We start from the raw sequence: 18,719 nt of genomic DNA on the forward strand, positions 1-18,719 counted from the left end.
GTTGCTAACCCTCCATATAATCTTCATCTATGGTTCTGCTCCTGATCTAGCTGTCCCTCTTAGTTTGTTTTTGTTTTAGGTGTGGTTCTTAGTAACTGTGAGTTTGCTGTTCTTTCACTGTTCATCTTTTTTATCTTCTTTTTCTTAGGTAAGTCCCTTTAACATTTCACATAATAAGTGCTTGGTGATGATGAACTGCTTGAATTTGATCTTATCTGAGAAGTACTTTATCTGTCCTTCCATTGTAAATGAAAGCTTTGCTGGATAGAGCAATCTTGGATGTAGGTCTTTGGATTTCATGACTTGGAATACTTCTTTCCAGCCCCTTCTTGCCTGTAAGGTCTCTTTTGAGAAATCCACTGACAGTCTGATGGGAACTCCTTTGTAGGTGACTCTCCTCTTAGCTCTTGCTGCTTCTAGAATTCTCTCTTTCATTTTAATCTTGGCTAATGTAATTATGATGTGCCTTGGTGTGTTCCTTCTTGGGTCCAACTTCTTTGGGACTCTCTGAGCTTCCTGGATTTCCTGGCAGTCTATTTCCTTTGCCAGATTGGGGAAATTCTCCTTTATTATTTGTTCAAATAAGTTTTCCACTTGTGGGTGTTCCTCTTCCCCTTCTGGTACCCCTATAATTTGGATGTTGTAACGTTTAAAGATGTCCTGGAGGTTCCTAAGCCTCTCCTCATTTTCTCGAATTCTTGTTTCTTCATCCTTTTCTGTTTGGTCATTTTTATCCTCCTTCTGATCCACTCCTTTGATTTGAGTCCCAGTTTCCTTTCCATTACAATTGGCTTCCTGTGCATTTCCATTTATTTCAATTAGTTTAGACTTCATATGTTTTCTAATTTGTGACTATAATCAACAGTTCTGTGAGCATCTTGATCACCAGTGTTTTGAACTGTGCATCTGAAAGTTTGGCTATTTATCACTGAGATTTATGGGCTCTGGTGCTCTGAGTTGTTCTTGAGCCATGTTTTGATCTGTTTGTGCCTGTTACGCAGAGGAGGTATTTACCAGGGCGGGGCCAGCCAGGTCGCTGGTTTGTGACGCTACATGTGGGGGCGGGGTCAGAGAGGGACAATGGCGGTCCCCTCTACCACTTTCTGCCACTGGGGCCTGCACGGTCTGTCTCACCGCTTTGCTCCTTTACCAGTTTATCTGCGCTCAACTGTGTGACTTGGGTCAGCCCTCAGTGAGTCCACCACCTTGCCCTCAGTGGGTCTGCCCACTACTCCACACCTGGGATCCGCCTACAGCTGCTGGCGCATCTGGGTTGTGCAACTCGATCAGTCTGGTGGATCTTTCCTGCCCAACCCCGCTCTGCTGCTGGCTCTGCCCCTCTTACCGGTTTGGCTGAAGGGTTCATTGTTGTCAGACTTTCCTGTAGTTCAATTTTCTGTGGTTTGGCTGCGTTTTTGTTGTTAAAACTTTGTTGTTTTTAAACTTGGTTGTGTGAGAAGGCACAATGTTTCCACCTACGCCTCCATCTTGGCGGAGTCCTCCTAAGCTTCATTATTTTAAAAATGTTTTTTACAAATATGACCAGCAGGTGATGCTGTGGGACAGCCTTGAGGTCCTCATAGAGCTGCTCAGTGAGAACTGTTCACTCCCAGGAGACTGGTCCTGTTGGCCAGGCTTTGTGGTCTCTGAAGAGGACACAGCAGCTGTTTCCCCTCTGGCCTGGCAGAGTCCCCTGAGCAGAGACCCTGTGTGGTCTCATGGGTATTTTCCCCCAGGGCTCTCCAGGTGGTGAAGCCATCCTCCCTTGTCTGGGGTGTGAGCTGAGATCCAGAATCAGGGCTCAGGGAGGGGCTGGCAGTCCCTGGATGGACACACATTTGCATGAGCAGCCCCTCCCCTGGCAGAGGGTGTGGAAGAAAAGGAGGCCTGGGCAGCCCAGCCCCACTGTGGGCTCAGGGGCTGTGAGCACCATGGCCTGGACCCCTCTCCTCCTCGTGCTCCTCTCTCACTGCACAGGTAGGGACAGGCCTCAGGGACCAGGGCTCAGTTCCCAAGTTTATTCCCTTCCTGCTCCATCTCCTGAGAAGCTTTCCCTGGTCCCAGCCTCATCACTGACAAGTGTCTGTGTCTACAGATTCCCTCTCCCAGCCTGTGCTGACTCAGCCACCCTCCCTCTCTGCATCTCTTGGAGCCACAGCCAGACTCACCTGCACCTTCAGCAGTGGCTTCAGTGTTAGCAGGTATGGTGTATTCTGGTACCAGCAGAAGTCAGGGAGCCCTCCCCGGTACCTCCTGTACTACCACACAGACTCAGACAAGCGCCAGGGCTCCGGGGTCCCCAGCCGCTTCTCTGGATCCAAAGACACCTCGACTAACTCCGGTGTTCTGCACATCACTGGGCTACAGCCCGAGGATGAGGCTGACTATTACTGTGATACATGGGATGGCAACACCAAGAATAGCACAGTGTTTGAGATACAGCAGGAAGTGAGACAGAAACCTCCTCTCTGCTCCCCAGTCCTGGTGCAGCTGCCCAGGCAGGTGGCTCTGACTGATTCCAGCTCAGCACTGACTGTGCCGTCAGATCTTCCCTGAGTTTCCTCAGACCAGTAGTTCTGACAATGACACCTATTTTTTCCTTCCAATCAGCCTTTACAATGGGTCTGGCGCATGTGTTGTCACTGTGTTAACTGTTTCACAGACAGAAATTCCTTGCTGAGAGAGAACAGTTTCCCATCGGACACATTTGAGGAGATCAAGTCAGGTTGATCCCCGCCAAGGCCAGCTCAGGCTGCAGGGGCGAGTGAGATGGGATTCTACTCTGAGTGCTCAAGTCTGAATTGGGTGATGCCAAATCACACGTCGACATAAACCTTACCCTGTAGTATGTACCAGCAGTGAGCTATGAGAACATAAAAATAACAGCAGCACTGCTACCGTAGGCTGCTGCCAGTCGAAGCGTGGTTCCAGGTGGCCACTGTGAGTCATGGGCCATGTGGATGCTTCACAGAGCACAGGAGGGCAGGCTGGGACCCAGGGATGCTCACGTGACTCCAAGGGGCTCCCCAGGATGCCTGGGCACCTTGTCCAGCATCAGGGTGTGGGGTGAAGACTGCGGGTGTCCAGGGTCCCTGACAGCATGTCCTGCAGTCCATACCTGCTCCCCACTGACCCAGATTCCACAGAGTCAGGGAGCTCGGGAGTCTATTTGGCAAAGGTGGTGGTAAGGGAGACACTGACACTGAGCCACCAATAGTTGGTAAAATGAATGGACATCACCCAACCTACCGAATACCAGCAAGACAATAGGACAGAATAGAAGAGCCCTCCCCTTCCTACACCTGTAAGAACTGTGGGCTTGAGCAGGAAGTGGAGATGGGCTTTGAGTCTGGAGTCCACCCGTCTTCCAGGCCCCATGGAACCTGAAGAAACCTCGGTCTTTTGCACCAGCTCCTGTCCCACCCATTTGGCTTTCCTTGGAGCAGGTGCCAGAACCCACTTGTTTTGTGTCAGTACTTATTCATAACAGCGTACATGTGAAATACTTCAGGGTGAATCTGAGACAGGATAGTCTGATACAGTGAAAAGGAGAAAACACAGCAAGAAATTTAAACTGAAGTAAATATCTTGGTTTGTGGTTCAAATTTCTCAGTGTGCCCAAGACAACAGTATTTTTTCCAAATGGAAAGAAATAGTAACTGCAAGGTCTTCCAGTACCTGTGCTGCAGAGGGGGCGGTGGGTGTGAGGCTAGTTCCAGGGCCCAGATCCGGGCTCAGGTCGTCTCCCCCACGTCCTGGATTCCCCTTCTCCTCACTGATCACACCTGATGCAGGTGAAGCTCCCTGATGCTCACGCTCCCTCGGGCTTCCCGCCCCAGCTCTGCCCCCTCCCTGCAGGGTGGTCCCTGCCCTGTGCACACAGGTCCCTGCATCTCTCCCTGCTCATCCAGCCTCCTTCAGGGCCTGGGACCCAGGACAGACAGTCAAGAGCTACTGTCCTGGCAGAGGCAGCAGCAGGGATAGAACAAGGTGATTTTGACACATAAACATTCCTGAAATCTCATCAACACTCTGAGCCCATTGAAACCACCACGACCTCTGGGAATGTTGGGTCTCAAGGGAGTTAAGCTGGGGACAAAGAAGCAGGGACCCCACACGTCAGTCCGTCTTTATTGATGTCTTCCAGGTTCCTGCCTGCAGGCTGTGCTGGCTCATGCACCCACCATGTGGGGCCGGGTCTCAGGAACAAGGTCACCTATTGTCAAAGCAGCATCACAGACATGGAGCCACAGTGTGGCTCAGGGACAGCAGCAGCCCTGGGGTGGGCGACCTGGGACATCTGTCTCAGGGAATTTTGTGATGGAAACTCTGGCTTCAGGTTTTGCTAGGAATGCTTCCCACTCGTGTTTTACATCCAGTCCCAGGAAGAGACTGATGTATAGGAGCTGATAGACAATGCTCTCATCAGTGTGTTCCAGCCGTGAGGACTGAAGATGCGACTCTCCCCCTCATCTGTGGTCCCACCATCTGTGGTCACATCCCTTCCTCTAACTTCACATCAGAGGTGACTCCGTTGTCCCATCTCTGACCACCCTCTGAGGATCTGAAGACTTTCCCAGCATCTCTGGTTTTGAGGAGAACTGAATGCTTTCTGATTTCACATTCCCATCTGTTTACTCTCCAGGCAGATACTTTATCCGGGGACCCAGGTTGCTTCTGCACAAAATACAGTCTTTAAAAAATATAAATTTAGAACAATTTGGTGGTGTCCAGACATGGGGGAGGAAGGGGTTGGTCCACGTGGGTAAAGGGAGTCCAAGGGCACAAAGTTCCAGTTTTGAATTAAATGCTCTTGGGGACGTCACGGACAGCTCGGGGATTAGGGCGGAGATGCTGTGATCGTGTGAGTGTGAACGCAGCTGAACAAGCGGATCCCAAACATTCTCAGAACAATAAGTGTTACAAATTGTATGTATGTAGTGACAGATGTCAACTAGACTCACTCTCATGGTTTATATTTTACAATATATCCATATGGAACAATAATGTTGTATCCTTAAAACTAAGATAGCATTGTATGTCATTTATAACTCCATAAAAAATAAAATATATAAAATGAATGATAAAAATGAATTCAAGTCTTCTGTCCACAGAAAGTTCTGCATGTGAATGTTTCTAGCTGCTTTGTTAACAGTCTCCCCAACTTGACAGCAACCAAATGGCCATGGGTGGGTGTGTGTTCTGCTCTCTCTGGAGCCACCCCAAGCTGGGAGCAACAGTGAGCTCCTCCAACAAGTGGCTTTCTTTTTAAAAGATGTGATTCAGCATATGATGGTAATGATGTCACATTTTGGAAGAGACAAAACTCTGGGGAGAGTCTGAACATCTGTTGTAAATTTGACTATGTGAAAAAACAGGAGGAGCAACAAAATTATTCTATATAATAATGTAATGGCACCTAAATGGCACTACGACCCTGTCCAATGCATTGAAAACTGAGAAGCACAATGACAGACCTTAACGTGTGCACATGACATGCAGTTTAGGAGGTTGAGGGTCCCGTGGTGGGATGCGGAAGTGACAGGAGCCCATCAGTTTGCACTGTGAAGGCAGGAGCCACTGCCCTGGGGAGAAGGGGAAGGAAGTTAGTGACCGAAGTACCTGTGACAGTGAGGGCGCCTGTGACACTAACAGCAAAGGAAACTGCACATGAAACTGTGCTCCAGGTGACAAAGTGGATTCCCAGGGTGTCCAGGTAACAGTGCAGGTGTGGCTGTGCTGTGCACAGTCGTTACATAATCACGTGAGTGGGTGGGCACGGGTGGGGGCCAGACTCCTCACTCCAGTAATGGAAATCGACACTTATCACCACAGGGAGGAGGCGTGATGCTCCAGGCAGTGACAGGTCAGAGTTTCAGATATAAGTGTGAAGTCAGGTGTAGTTTCATGGGCATGTACAATTGTGTATGGAAATATTTACAAATGTGCATGTTCCTGCACTGGTTTACTCATGAATATTTTATTGTCTTTTCTGTTGAATGGAATTGCATATGATGGTGCCCAATGTGATGAGCCTGCCTTTTCTCAAATATTGTCTTTTATAACATTCAAATAAAAATAGTGATGGCTTCTTTGGAGAAATGCATATATATATAAAGAGAGGAATGGGTGGTAGAGAGACAGAGAGAAAAAGAAGGAGACACATGCACAGATGTGGATGCTGTTGTTCCACTTGTTTACACATTCATTGGTTGCTTCTTGTATGTGCCCTGACCAAAGGTCAAACCCACAACCTTGCCTTATCAAGACATATTCTAACCAACTGAGCTACCTGACCAGGGCCTGATTTGATATAACTGCAAATTTGAACTTTGAACTTGTCTCATTTCTGTCACACACTAGCTGGGCTTCCTTCTGGGAAGTACCAATTTGTTCTCTGTACCTTTTGTTTATTAGGGTTGTTTTCGTTGATCAGATTACAGATGTACGTGAGATCATGGTATCTGTGTTGCTGTTTGGCTTATTTACGAGGCATAATGTCCCCAAGTTTTATTCATGTCGTGTCAAATGACAAGATTCCATTTCTCTCAAAGGGTCATTTGTCCATCCATTTAACATTATACATTATGTATGAGGTGATCTTTAGTCATTCACCCGTCAAGAGATACTTAGGTGATTTCCACATGTTGGCTATTGTATAAAAATGCTGTCCTGGACCTGGGGTTGACCATGTCTTTTACAGATGTGTTAGTTTTCTTCAGATAAACGTGCAGAAATGGAATGCAGCATCATACAGTCGTTCTAGATTTAGGAATGAAGCCCAAGGAATGATGGGTAACCTGCTGAGCTGCAGAGACCAGCAGGGCTCTTAGGGCTTCAGGCCATGGTGAGGGGTGTGCGCTGAAACCAGCAGGCGGCGCTGTGGGACCATTCTGTGTTCCCTACACAGCTGCTTAGTGAGGACCCTTTACTCAATGGAGCCTGGGGCTAGGGGAGGGGCCGGAACTGACTATTATTCTGCTGATGGGTCCTCTCTGGCCTGGCAGATCCTCTGAGCACAGACCTTTATTTATATTCTCTCATCAGGTGCTTCCTCCCCAGGCTTTTTCTTTCTTTAATTATGTTTTTTCCATTACCATTCATCCTCCCTTAATCACCTTCCCCCACAATCACCCTATTGTTGTCCATGTCCATGAGTCCTTTTTCCTTTGTGTCTCAGTCCCTCCACCCTCTGACCCTCCCCCCTTAGCTGTCACCCTGGTATGTATCTAAGAGTCTGTCTCTATTTTCTTTATTAGTTCAGTTTGTTCCTTGGATTCCACATATGAGTAAAATTATATGGTTTTGTATTTCTCTGACTGGCTTATTTCACACAGTATCAAATTTTCTAGGTCCATCCATTCTGTTGTAAAGGGTAAAGTTTCCTTCATTTTTATGGCAGAGCAGTATTCAATTGTGTAAATGTCCCATAGGTGTATTATCCACTCACCTACTGATGGACACTGAGGCTGCTTCCTATCTTGTAGACTATAAACAATGCCGCCATGAACATAGGGCTGCTGATGTTCTATCAAAGTAGTGTTTGAGGTCCATTCAGATGCTGTGTAGGGCCATGCTACCATGAATGTACCTGATCTTGTCTGAACGACGTGATTTTTTCAGGGGTGAAACCAACCTCCGTCCTTCTCTGTCTGGGGTGTGAGCTGAGCTCCAGCACCAGGGCTCAGGGAGGGGCTGGGCAGTCCCTGGGTGGACACACATTTGCATGGACAGCCCCTCCCCTGGCAGGGGGTGGGGAGAAAAGGAGGCCTGGGCAGCCCAGCCCCACTGTGGGCTCAGGGGCTGTGTGCACCATGGCCTGGACCCCTCTCCTCCTTGTGCTCCTCTCTCACTGCACAGGTAGGGACTGGCCCTGGGAAGCAGGGCTCAGTTCACATGTTTATTCCCTTCCTGCTCCATCTCCTGAGAAGCTTTCGATGGTCCCAGCCCAGTCACTGACAAGATTCTCTGTCTGCAGGTTCCCTCTCCCAGCTTGTGTTGACTCAGCCGCCGTCCCTCTCTGCATCTCCGGGAGCCACAGCCAGAATTACCTGCACCCTGAGCAGTGGCTTCAGTGTTGGCAGCTATGTTATAGCCTGGTTGCAGCAGAAGCCAGGGAGCCCTCCCCGGTACCTCCTGTACTACCACACAGACTCAAACAAGGGCCATGGTTCTGAGGTTTCCAGCCGCTTCTCTGGATCCAAAGACACCTTGACTAACTCCGGTGTTCTGTACATCACTGGGCTACAGCCTGAGGACGAGGCTGACTATTACTGTGATACATGGGACGGCAATGCCAAGATTTGCACAGTGTTTGAGACACAGCAGGAAGTGAGACAGAAACCTCCTCTCTGCTCCCCAGTCCCGGTGCAGCCGCCCAGGCAGGTGGCTCTGACCGAGTCCAGCTCAGCACTGACTGTGCCGTCAGATCTTCCCTGAGTTTCCTCAGACCAGTAGTTCTGACAATGACACGTGTTTTCCTTCCAATCAGCCTTTACAATGGGTCTGGCGCATGTGTTGTCACTGTGTTAACTGTTTCACAGACAGAAATTCCTTGCTGAGAGAGAACAGTTTACCATTGGACACATTTGAGGAGGTCAAGTCAGGTTGATCCCTGCCAAGGCCAGCTCAGGCTGCAGGGGCGAGTGAGATGGGATTCTACTCTGAGTGCTCAAGTCTGAATTGGGTGATGCCAAATCACATGTCGGCATAAATCTTACCCTGTAGTATGTACCAGCAGTGAGCTATGAGAACATAAAAATAACAGCAGCACTGCTACCGTAGGCTGCTGCCAGTCGAAGCGTGGTTCCAGGTGGCCACTGAGTGTCATGGGCCATGTGGATGCTTCACAGAGCACAGGAGGGCAGGCTGGGACCCAGGGATGCTCACGTGACTCCAAGGGGCTCCCCAGGATGCCTGGGCACCTTGTCCAGCATCAGGGTGTGGGGTGAAGACTGCGGGTCTCCAGGGTCCCTGACAGCGTCTGACAGCGTGTCCTGCAGCCCACACCTGCTCCCCACTGACCCAGATTCCACAGAGTCAGGGAGCTCAGGAGTCTATTTGGCAAAGGTGGTGGTAAGGGAGACACTGACACTGAGCCACCAATAGTTGGTAAAATGAATGGACATCACCCAACCTACCGAATACCAGCAAGACAATAGGACAGAATAGAAGAGCCCTCCCCTTCCTACACCTGTAAGAACTGTGGGCTTGAGCAGGAAGGGGAGATGGGCTTTGAGTGCGGAGTCCACCCGTCTTCCAGGCCCCATGGAACCTGAAGAAACCTCGGTCTTTTGCACCAGCTCCTGTCCCACCCATTTGGCTTTCCTTGGAGCAGGCGCCAGAACCCACTTGTTCCGTGTCAGTACTTATTCATAACAGCGTACATGTGAAATACTTCAGGGTGAATCTGAAAGAAAGAATAGTCTGATACAGTGAAAATGAGAGAACATGGCCAAAAATTTAAACTTAAGTAAATATTTTGGTTTGTGGTTCAAAATTCTCAGTGTTCCCAAGACAACATTTTCTCCCAAGTGGAAGGACGTGCAGTGAGTTAACTGCAAGGTCTTCCAGTACCTGTGCTGCAGAGGGGGCGGTGGGTGTGAGGCTAGTTCCAGGGCCCAGATCCGGGCTCAGGTCGTCTCCCCCACGTCCTGGATTCCCCTTCTCCTCACTGATCACACCTGATGCAGGTGAAGCTCCCTGATGCTCATGCTCCCTCGGTCTTCCAGCCCCAGCTCTGCCCCCTCCCTGCAGGGTGGTCCCTGCCCTGTGCACACAGGTGCCTGCATCTCTCCCTGCTCATCCAGCCTCCTTCAGGGGCTGGGACCCAGGACAGACAGTCAAGAGCTACTGTCCTGGCAGAGGCAGCAGCAGGGATAGAACAAGGTGATTTTGACACATAAACATTCCTGAAATCTCATCAACACTCTGAGCCCATTGAAACCACCACGACCTCTGGGAATGTTGGGTCTCAAGGGAGTTAAGCTGGGGACAAAGAAGCAGGGACCCCACACGTCAGTCCGTCTTTATTGATGTCTTCCAGGTTCCTGCCTGCAGGCTGTGCTGGCTCATGCACCCACCATTTGGGGCTGGGTCTCAGGAACAAGGTCACCTATTGTCAAAGCAGCATCACAGACGTGGAGCCACAGTGTGGCTCGGGGACAGCAGCAGCCCTGGGGTGGGCGCCCTGGGTTGGGCGACCTGGGACATCTGTCTCAGAGAATTTTGTGATGGAAACTCTGGCTTCAGGTTTTGCTAGGAATGCTTCCCACTCGTGTTTTACATCCAGTCCCAGGAAGAGACTGATATATAGGAGCTGATAGAAATGTTCTCATCAGTGTGTTCCAGCCGTGAGGACTGAAGATGCGACTCTCCCCCTCCCTCTGTGGTCCCACCATCTGTGGTCACGTCCCTTCCTCTAGCTTCCCATCAGAGGTGACTCGGTTGTCCCATCTCTGACCACCCTCTGAGGATCTGAAGACTCTCCAAGCATCTCTGGTTTTGAGAAGAACCGGATCCTTTCTGATTTCACATTCCCATCTGTTTACTCTCCAGGCAGATACTTTATCCGGGGACCCAGGTTCCTTCTGCACAAGCAGTGGAGGGGTCGGTGGGAGGCTGTTGTCAATGTCCTCAGCTCAGGAGGGAGGAACCTGTCAGAATCTGACACAAGGGATCCCACAGTCTCATATCGTCTCTGTCAGGAGCCCACAGATTGAGGGCCTTTCCCCATCAGCACCAGCCCCCGTGTGGGGGCTCTTTCTGTCCTCCTGAGGCCACGAGCCGTCCCCTTCCCCCTGGCGTCCTGGGCCTGACCCTCTGCTCTGCACACACTGCTCCCCATCAGCACCTGCCATCAGACTCTGGGCTCCTTGTGAGGACAGGGGTCCCTGCAGGCCCTGGAGGGCAGGGGTGGCTGCTGTGAGTGTCAGGAATAAGCTCAGCTGGGGGGAGGGCAGGGCCTTGGTGCCTGTGGACCCTCATCCTCAGTGCTGTGTGCCCTTCGTCCTCCAGCTGAGCTGGCATGTCAGTGTGTGGCTCGTCACACAGAGCAGAGGAGATCTGTGAGCACTCGTGCGGCCAAAAAAGCCCGTTGCCTTCATGACGTCGCCACAGGAGGCCCTGCATGAGGCCTGTCTGCCTCTGGGACACAGAAGCATCCCTCCCACTTCTGCAAGTGGAAGAAAAAGGCTCCGGAGAAGGTGTTGGGAATCGAACATGAGAAGTGAGTGACTGTGAAGCTTTGTTGTAAACCAGAGAGACACACAAGTGGGGATCAATAATGAGGTGAAAGGAGTATGTTTCTTTGAAAGGGAATTTTTTTTGGCTATTTATTTTAAAATTGCAGCAGCCTTAAGTAGTAGAAAAACACACATGACATTTACCGTAAATGTGTAAGTGGCTGCCACCTGCATTACCCTGCTGTCTCTGTAGAAGGACGTGCGGACGTGGGGAGTGGAGAGCCCCTCCCTGTCCTGCTGAGGCCGCGCCCCTTCCATCCGGGGGTGGGTCCTGGAGCTCACAGGGCAGCTCTGTCGCCCTTGAATAGAGGGCCCTCACCCTGGCTGATGACACAGCTGCCGTGACAGGTGTGACCATGGATGTGGTCCCAAATGAGTAACAGAAGCAGGAAAAATGAAAATATTTGGAGGTGAGGAGTCAATTTAAGTTTAAAGTGGTGGAAACTACCATCTGTAGATAGGAGTCTAGAGACTGAATTGATAGTTTATTTAACAATATTTTTAAAATTTCCAGTCTAAAACCCTGGTGTAGCTCAGTGGATTGAGCACAGGCCTGCGAACCAGACAATCGCGGTTCAATTCCCAGTCGGGCACATGCCTGGGTTGCAGGCCAGTTCCCAGCAGGGGACGCATGAAAGGCAACCATACATTAATGTTTCTCTTCCTCTCTTCTTCCCTTCCTCTCTAAAAATATGAATAAATAAATAAAATATTAAAAAAAAGTAATTCATAACATGTGTTATTCTGGTTCCAATACATAAAAAAACTTATACAGCATCGGTGGAAAAATAAATACAATATTCAGCAATCAGTAAGAAAGAAAATTTGAACATGTTGTGAAATACCTTCTCACACACAAACCCAGTAAACTGTCAGCACTGAGCAGGAAGGTTATAGGAGCACTTTTCCTGTTCATGTTATTACTGATTTAAACTCTTCCCCTGGAGAGGGAGCTTGGGTGGGTGTCAGCAGAGGGGCCAATACAAGTTTCTCACTGTTACTGGGATCGGTGTGTCGAAAACTCCACTGACTGACAGCAGGCAGGGTCACTGCACCTTCTCAGGGCCAGCTCTTCATCTTCTCAGATGTGCCACGTGGTCCCTTCCGGGGTCTTGTGGGTGGACTGCACAGCCCCAGCTGACGGGCCCCCCCTGGTTGGAACGTCAGCTCCGTGTGCCCTGGATGGAGCCGCTGAGTCAGGCTGCACTGTGTCCAGGCCTCAAAGGCTCCCACAAAGAAGCTCCAAAGGGTCACATTGGTGTCCTGAACCTTCAGGGTCCCTAACTGTTCCCTTGTCTCCAGGCCTGGTCGCTCATTCTCCTGACCCCTCTGGGCTCCTCCTGTAGGAGGATGGAACAGGAAGGAACCAGGGTGACGATGGTTGTTGAGATTTGCAGGGATCCCACGCTAATCAAGGGCACTTTGGATAAGAATGAGATGCAAGTCTTCCATCGGAACCCCAGCCAGGCCCATAGACCCACCTCACCCCTGTGCTCAACACTAGACTCGGGAGCCTTCCCTGCAGTCAGTTGTCCCTCATGATCCAAAGTTCAGAGGCTCTTCTGTGATCCCTGGCCTTTGGTCCAGTCCCATCCTCACACTGGACTGTTCTGATGACACCCAGCCTCGTCACGGCCCCACAGGCCAAGGCTCAGGTGGAAAGTGCTTGTGAGTATCAGGAGGTTGCACACGTGGCTGTCGAGTCCACTTCTGCCCACAAACCCCAGGGGTTTGGGAAGGACTGTTTCAGTTTGGGACGAGGTCCTAAGTCACACTGACCACTCCCCATCACAGAAATGGTCCAGTCTTTGTCACATGACAAATACAACTGGGGCTGGTCACTGCTCTGGACTTGATAGTGGCCTAAGAGTTTGTGTGAGAGACGCGACCTCAGTCCTGACCACTGAACAGTCAGTCACAAAGGAGCTGAGGACAGACACAACCAGAGAACACTGAGTAGAGCACAAAATGCCCTGAGGTGACGGGGAGGCCACTAGATGGGACCGCTGGCCTGGACCCAAGGCAGGGTTCAGTGGACAGAGAGCCCTGGGATGTAGAGATTGTCTCTGATGGGTTCTGGGCACCAGGTCACATAATGCTGTGCCTGACCCTGGACACTAGAGGGCGCTTGGCTGTTGTTTTGAGGGACCAGGGGTTATTTGAGCTGTTACCAACCTCCTGGCACTGCCTAGTGTCCTCTGTCCTGGACTAACAGCTGTGACTTCCCCCACCCATGGGCCTCACACAAGTCCACACTGCAAACACCCATGGCCTCCTCAGGCAGACGCACCTGGTTTAGGCCCAGAGGGGAATCATACAGCTGGGGATGGGGGTGTCTCATTTGCATGAGTGGGCCCTCCCTCTCTCAGAGTATGAAGAGGGGAAGGGAGAGGTGTGGGGGAAGCTCTGCTTCAGCTGTGGGGCCACAGAAGGCAGGATTCAGGGATGGTCTCCACCATGGCTTGGTCCCCTCTCCTGCTCACCCTCCTCGCTCACTGCACAGGTGACCTAATATGGGGACAGGGGATGGGCCCTGTGGGGAAACTCATGCTGTACTTTCTTCTTTGTCTCTAGACCCATAATCACCATCTGTGTGTCTCCCTCTTGCAGGGTCCTGGGCCCAGTCTGTGCTGACTCAGCCTCCCTCAGTGTCTGGGAACCCAGGACAGAAGGTCACCATCTCCTGCACTGGAAGCAGCTCCAACATTGGGGGTAATTATGTGCAGTGGTACCAACAGGTCCCAGGAAAGGCCCCCAAACTTTTCATATATTATGATAGCGATCGTGAGTCTGGAGTTCCTGAACGATTTTCTGGCTCCAAGTCTGGCAGCTCAGCCACCTTGACCATCACTGGGCTCCAGGCTGAGGATGAAGCCGATTATTACTGCCAGACCTATGATGATGATCTTGATGCTCACACAGTGCTGCAGGGTTATGGGGAAGTGAGACAAGAACCCCTGTGGCATCTGTGAGCTGGGTGAACACTGCAGCAGCTGCTGCTCAGGCTCGGCCTGTGCCCTGTGACCTCTGCTCATTCTCTGGCTGCTGTACTGACCCAGGTTCACCCAGGGACACTGTCTGGGACAAAAGGGTTCTCCTCTCTCTTCTGTCTTTAATGTCACTCACGGCACCACTTTCCTAGACTAAGGGTCCAAAAATAACTGAAAGACCAAGTCCCCCCAGCTGGGGACAGTTGAGTTTCAGACTGGTTTGTATTCATTGTTCTGTGTAATGGGTAACACAAATGTAACATTGTGTTGGGCTCCTGAACCTACCATGGGGCCTCAGAACCACGTGTGCTGTACGTGAAGGATGAGTCAGTGTTTCCTGGGGTCTCGTATTATAATGTTCTTCACTGTGTCAGTGGTGAACTGCTTTGTTTTCTCTTCCGACTTTTAGTACAAAATACAGTCTTTAAAAAGTATAATTTAGAACAATTTGGTGGTGTCCAGACATGGGGGAGGAAGGGGTTGGTCCATGTGGGTAAAGGGAGTCCAAGGGCACAAAGTTCCAGTTTTGAATTAAATGCTCCTGGGGACGTCACGGACAGCACGGGGATTAGGGTGGAGATGCTGTGATCGTGTGAGTGTGAACGCAGCTGAACAAGCAGATCCCAAACATTCTCAGCACAATAAATGTTACAAATTGTATCTATGTAGTGACAGATGTCAACTACACACAATCTCATGGTTCATTTTTTGCAATATATCCATATAGAACAATAATGCTGTATTCTTAAAACTAAAATAGCATTGTATGTCACTTATACCTCCATAAAAATAAAATATATAAAATGAATGATAAAAATGAATTCAAGTCTTCTGTCCACAGAAAGTCTTGCATGTGAATGTTTACAGCTGCTTTAGTAACAGTCTCCCCAACCTGACATCAACCAACAGGCTGTGAGTGGGTGTGTGTTCTCTCTCTGGAGCCACCCTAAGCTGGGAGCAGCAGTGACGTCTTCCAACAAGTGGCCTCTTTTTAAAAAATGATGTGATTCAACATATGAAGGTAATGATGTCACATTTTGGAAAAGGCAAAACTCTGAGGAGAGTCTGAACATCTGTTGTAAATTTAACTATGTGAAAAAATAGGAGGAGAAATAAACTTATTCTATATAACAATGTAATGGCACCTAAATGGCACTATGACCCTGTCCAGTGCTTTGAAAACTGAGAAGCACAATGACAGACCTTAATGTGTGCACATGACATGCAGTTTAGGAGGCTGAGGGTCCCGTGGTGGGATGCGGAAGTGACAGGAGCCCATCAGTTTGCACTGTGAAGGCAGGAGCCACTGCCCTGGGGAGAAGGGGAAGGAAGTTACTGACCGAAGTACATGTGACAGTGAGGGCGCCTGTCACACTAACAGCAAAGGAAATGCACATGAAACTGTGCTGCAGGTGATAAAGTGGATTCCCAGGGGGTCCAGGTAACAGTGCAGGTGTGTCTGTGCTGTGCACTGTCCCTACATAATCACATGAGTGGGTGGGCACCGGTGGGAGTCAGACTCCTCACTCCAGGAATGGAAATTGCCACTTATCACCAAGGGGAGGAGGCGTGATGCTCCCGGCAGTGAAAGGTCAGAGTTTCAGATATAAGTGTGAAGTCAGGTTTAGTTTCATGGGCACGTACGATTACGTATGGAAATATTTACAAATGTGCATGTTCCTGCACTGGTTTGCTCAGAAATATTTTATTGTCTTGTCCATTGAGTGGAATTGCATATGATGGTGCCCAGTGTAATGAGCCTGCCTTTTCAAAGATATTGTCTTCTATAACATTCTAAAAAAATTAGTGATGGCTTCTTTGGAGAAATGCATATATATATAAAGAGAGGAAGGGGTTGGGAGAGACAGAGAGAAAAAGAAGGAGACACACACACACACAGATGTGGATGGTATTGTTCTACTTATTTACACATTCATTGGCTGCTTCTTGTATGTGCCCTGACAAAAGGTTGAACCCGCACCCTTGCCTCATCAAGACATGTTCTAACTGACTGAGCTACCTGACCAGGGCCTGATTTATAACTGCAAATTTGTACTTTTGAACTTGTCCCATTTCTGTCACACCCTAGGTGGGTTTTCTTCTGGCAACCACCAATTTTTTCTCTGTATCTTTTGTTTATCAGGGGTTTTTTTTTGTTGATCAGATTACACATGTAAGTGAGATCATGGTATCTGTCTTGCTGTTTGGCTAATTTAGGTGGCATAACGTCCCTAAGTTTTATTCATGTCGTGTCAAATGACAAGATTCCATTTCTCTCAAAGGCTCATTTGTACATTGATTTAACATTATATATTATGTATGACCTGATCTTTAGCCATTGACCCATCAACCGTTACTTAGGAGATTTCCACATGTTGGCTATTGTGTAATAGCGTTGTCGTGGACCTGGGGTTGCACATGTCTTCTAGAGATGTTTTAGTTTTCTTCAGATAAACACCCACAAGTGGAATTCAGGTTCATACAGTCGTTCTAGATGTAGGAATGAAGCCCAAGGAATGATGGGTAACCTGCTGAGCTTCAGGGACCAGCAGGGCTCTTAGGGCTTCAGGCCATGGTGAGGAGTGTGTGCTGTGACCAGCAGGGGGCGCTGTGGGACTGCCCTGTGCTCCCTGCACAGCTGCGGAGTTAGGACCCTTTACTCATGGAGCTTGAGGCTGGGGGAGGGACGGAAACTCACTGTTATTCTGGTGATGGGTCCTCGCTGGCCTGGCAGATCCTGTGAGCAAAGACCTTTGTTTATATTCTCTCATGAGGTGCTTTCTCCCCATGCTTTTTCTTTTTTAAAATATGTTTTTTTTATTACCATTTATTTTCCTTTAATTACCCCCCCACCCCAGCCATCACCCTACTGTTGTCCATGTCCATGAGTCCATTTTCCTTTTTGTCTCAGTCCCTCCACCCTCTGACCCTCCCCCCTTAGCTGTCACCCTGGTCTGTATCTAAGAGTCTGTCTCTATGTTCCTTGTTAGTTCAGTTTGTTCCTTGGATTCCACATAGGAGTGAAATCATATGGTATTTGTGTTTCTCTGACTGGCTTATTTCACACAGCATCAAATTTTCTAGGTCCATCCACACTGTCGTAAAGGGTAAAGTTTTCTTTATTTTTACGCAGAGCAGTATTCCATTGTGTAAATGTCCCATAGTTGTTTTATCCACTCATCTACTGAGGGACACTGAGGCTGCTTCCTATCTTGTAGACTGTAAACAATGCCGCCATGAACATAGGGCTGCTGATGTTCTATCAAAGTAGTGTTTGAGGTAAATTCAGATGCTGTGTAGGGCCATGCTACCCTGAATGTACCTGATCTTGTCTGAACGACGTGATTTTTCAAGGGGTGAAACCAACCTCCATCTCCTGCTGTCTGGGGATGCCGTCTACATCCCCAGCGTGGCCGGGTGCCACTGTGGCAGCAGGGACTCCTGGTCAGTTCTCAGGCTTTGGAAACTGTGGAACCCCACTGATGGTTTCTTAACTCGTCTCTTCACTGTCCAAAATGTCAACACAGACCCCTGGGACAGGACCTTCCTTTGTACAGTCCCCTCCCCCTCATGCCCACCATTCTCCGGGCTGCTGTCTCTGCCATGAGTCCTCCCGCTGGATGCTGGGAGGTCAGGCTCACCAAGGACACCCTGGGCCCCTCGGGTTGGTGGAGGGCCCAGGGATGGGTCAGGGCTCTAAGGAAGATGCTCCTGTCATCTGTCATAAAAAGGTGAAGAGATCACTCTGGCAGGTCCTGCTCTGGAATTTAAATCAGGAAACTCAGAGCACAGGTAAGTGACCCCTAAGCCTTTTTGGGTGACTATGCCCACTCCTATCTGACACCCAAGACAGCTTGTTCATGGGACCTCCTCATCCGGCTGTGGACCTGTTGGCCTTAACACAGGGCAAAACAAACCCTGCCCTGGCCGGTGGGGCTCAGTTGGTTGGTATGTTATCCTGTAGCCAAAAGGTTGCAGCTTTGATTCCCAATTGAGATACATAAGCAGAATGGGGATTCAAACCCCGGTGTGGGCATGGGCACATACAATCTTCGGTCCAGGGGTCATTCCCCTTCTCTGCCCACATGGGAGGCAGCCAATCAATGTTTCTCTCTGACACGGATGTTCTCCTCTCTCCCTTCTTCTCTCTCTAAAACCAATAAAATAAAAGCAGTGCCCCATTGTTCTTTCTGAAGTGTCAGGCAATGCTACTGCCTGAATGAAGGTCACACAGTTTCTGAGAGGCCAGCCACTCGAAGCCACCTTTAATCATGTACTGGAATTGGGGGTCACCCTGACCATTCCCTTACGTCCTTTTCCCATTCCAGGTTTCTGACTAACCCCACACACTGCATCATCACATGCTTCTCAGACTGGAGAATGCAGAACCCGACCCTGTGCCCGGGGGCTGCCAACGACTGAACATCTGGGTGTGGAACAGCTTCCTGGAGCAGCCATGTCCCTGACAGATTTGGAGAAACGAGTT

The 18,719-nt window shown here is 49.6% G+C and overlaps 3 gene segments (V, D, J or C); all 3 read left to right on the forward strand.

The window, feature by feature from the left end:
- Positions 1-1,890: 1,890 nt before the first annotated feature.
- On the forward strand, positions 1,891-2,571 carry LOC128628058 (probable non-functional immunoglobulin lambda variable 5-48). The segment is given in 2 exon segments: positions 1,891-1,977; positions 2,096-2,571. Coding segments are annotated over 2 exon segments (507 nt in total).
- Positions 2,572-7,773: 5,202 nt separating this feature from the next.
- LOC128628087 (probable non-functional immunoglobulin lambda variable 5-48) lies at positions 7,774-8,439 on the forward strand. The segment is given in 2 exon segments: positions 7,774-7,860; positions 7,979-8,439. Coding segments are annotated over 2 exon segments (507 nt in total).
- Positions 8,440-13,647: 5,208 nt separating this feature from the next.
- On the forward strand, positions 13,648-15,003 carry LOC119064878 (immunoglobulin lambda variable 1-40-like). The segment is given in 2 exon segments: positions 13,648-13,746; positions 13,854-15,003. Coding segments are annotated over 2 exon segments (420 nt in total).
- The last annotated feature ends 3,716 nt before the right edge of the window (positions 15,004-18,719 follow it).

Source organism: Artibeus jamaicensis, unplaced genomic scaffold (genome assembly GCF_021234435.1).
Source record: "Artibeus jamaicensis isolate MK-2021 breed Jamaican fruit bat unplaced genomic scaffold, CSHL_Jam_final contig_525, whole genome shotgun sequence".
Taxonomy (NCBI): Eukaryota; Metazoa; Chordata; class Mammalia; order Chiroptera; family Phyllostomidae; genus Artibeus; species Artibeus jamaicensis.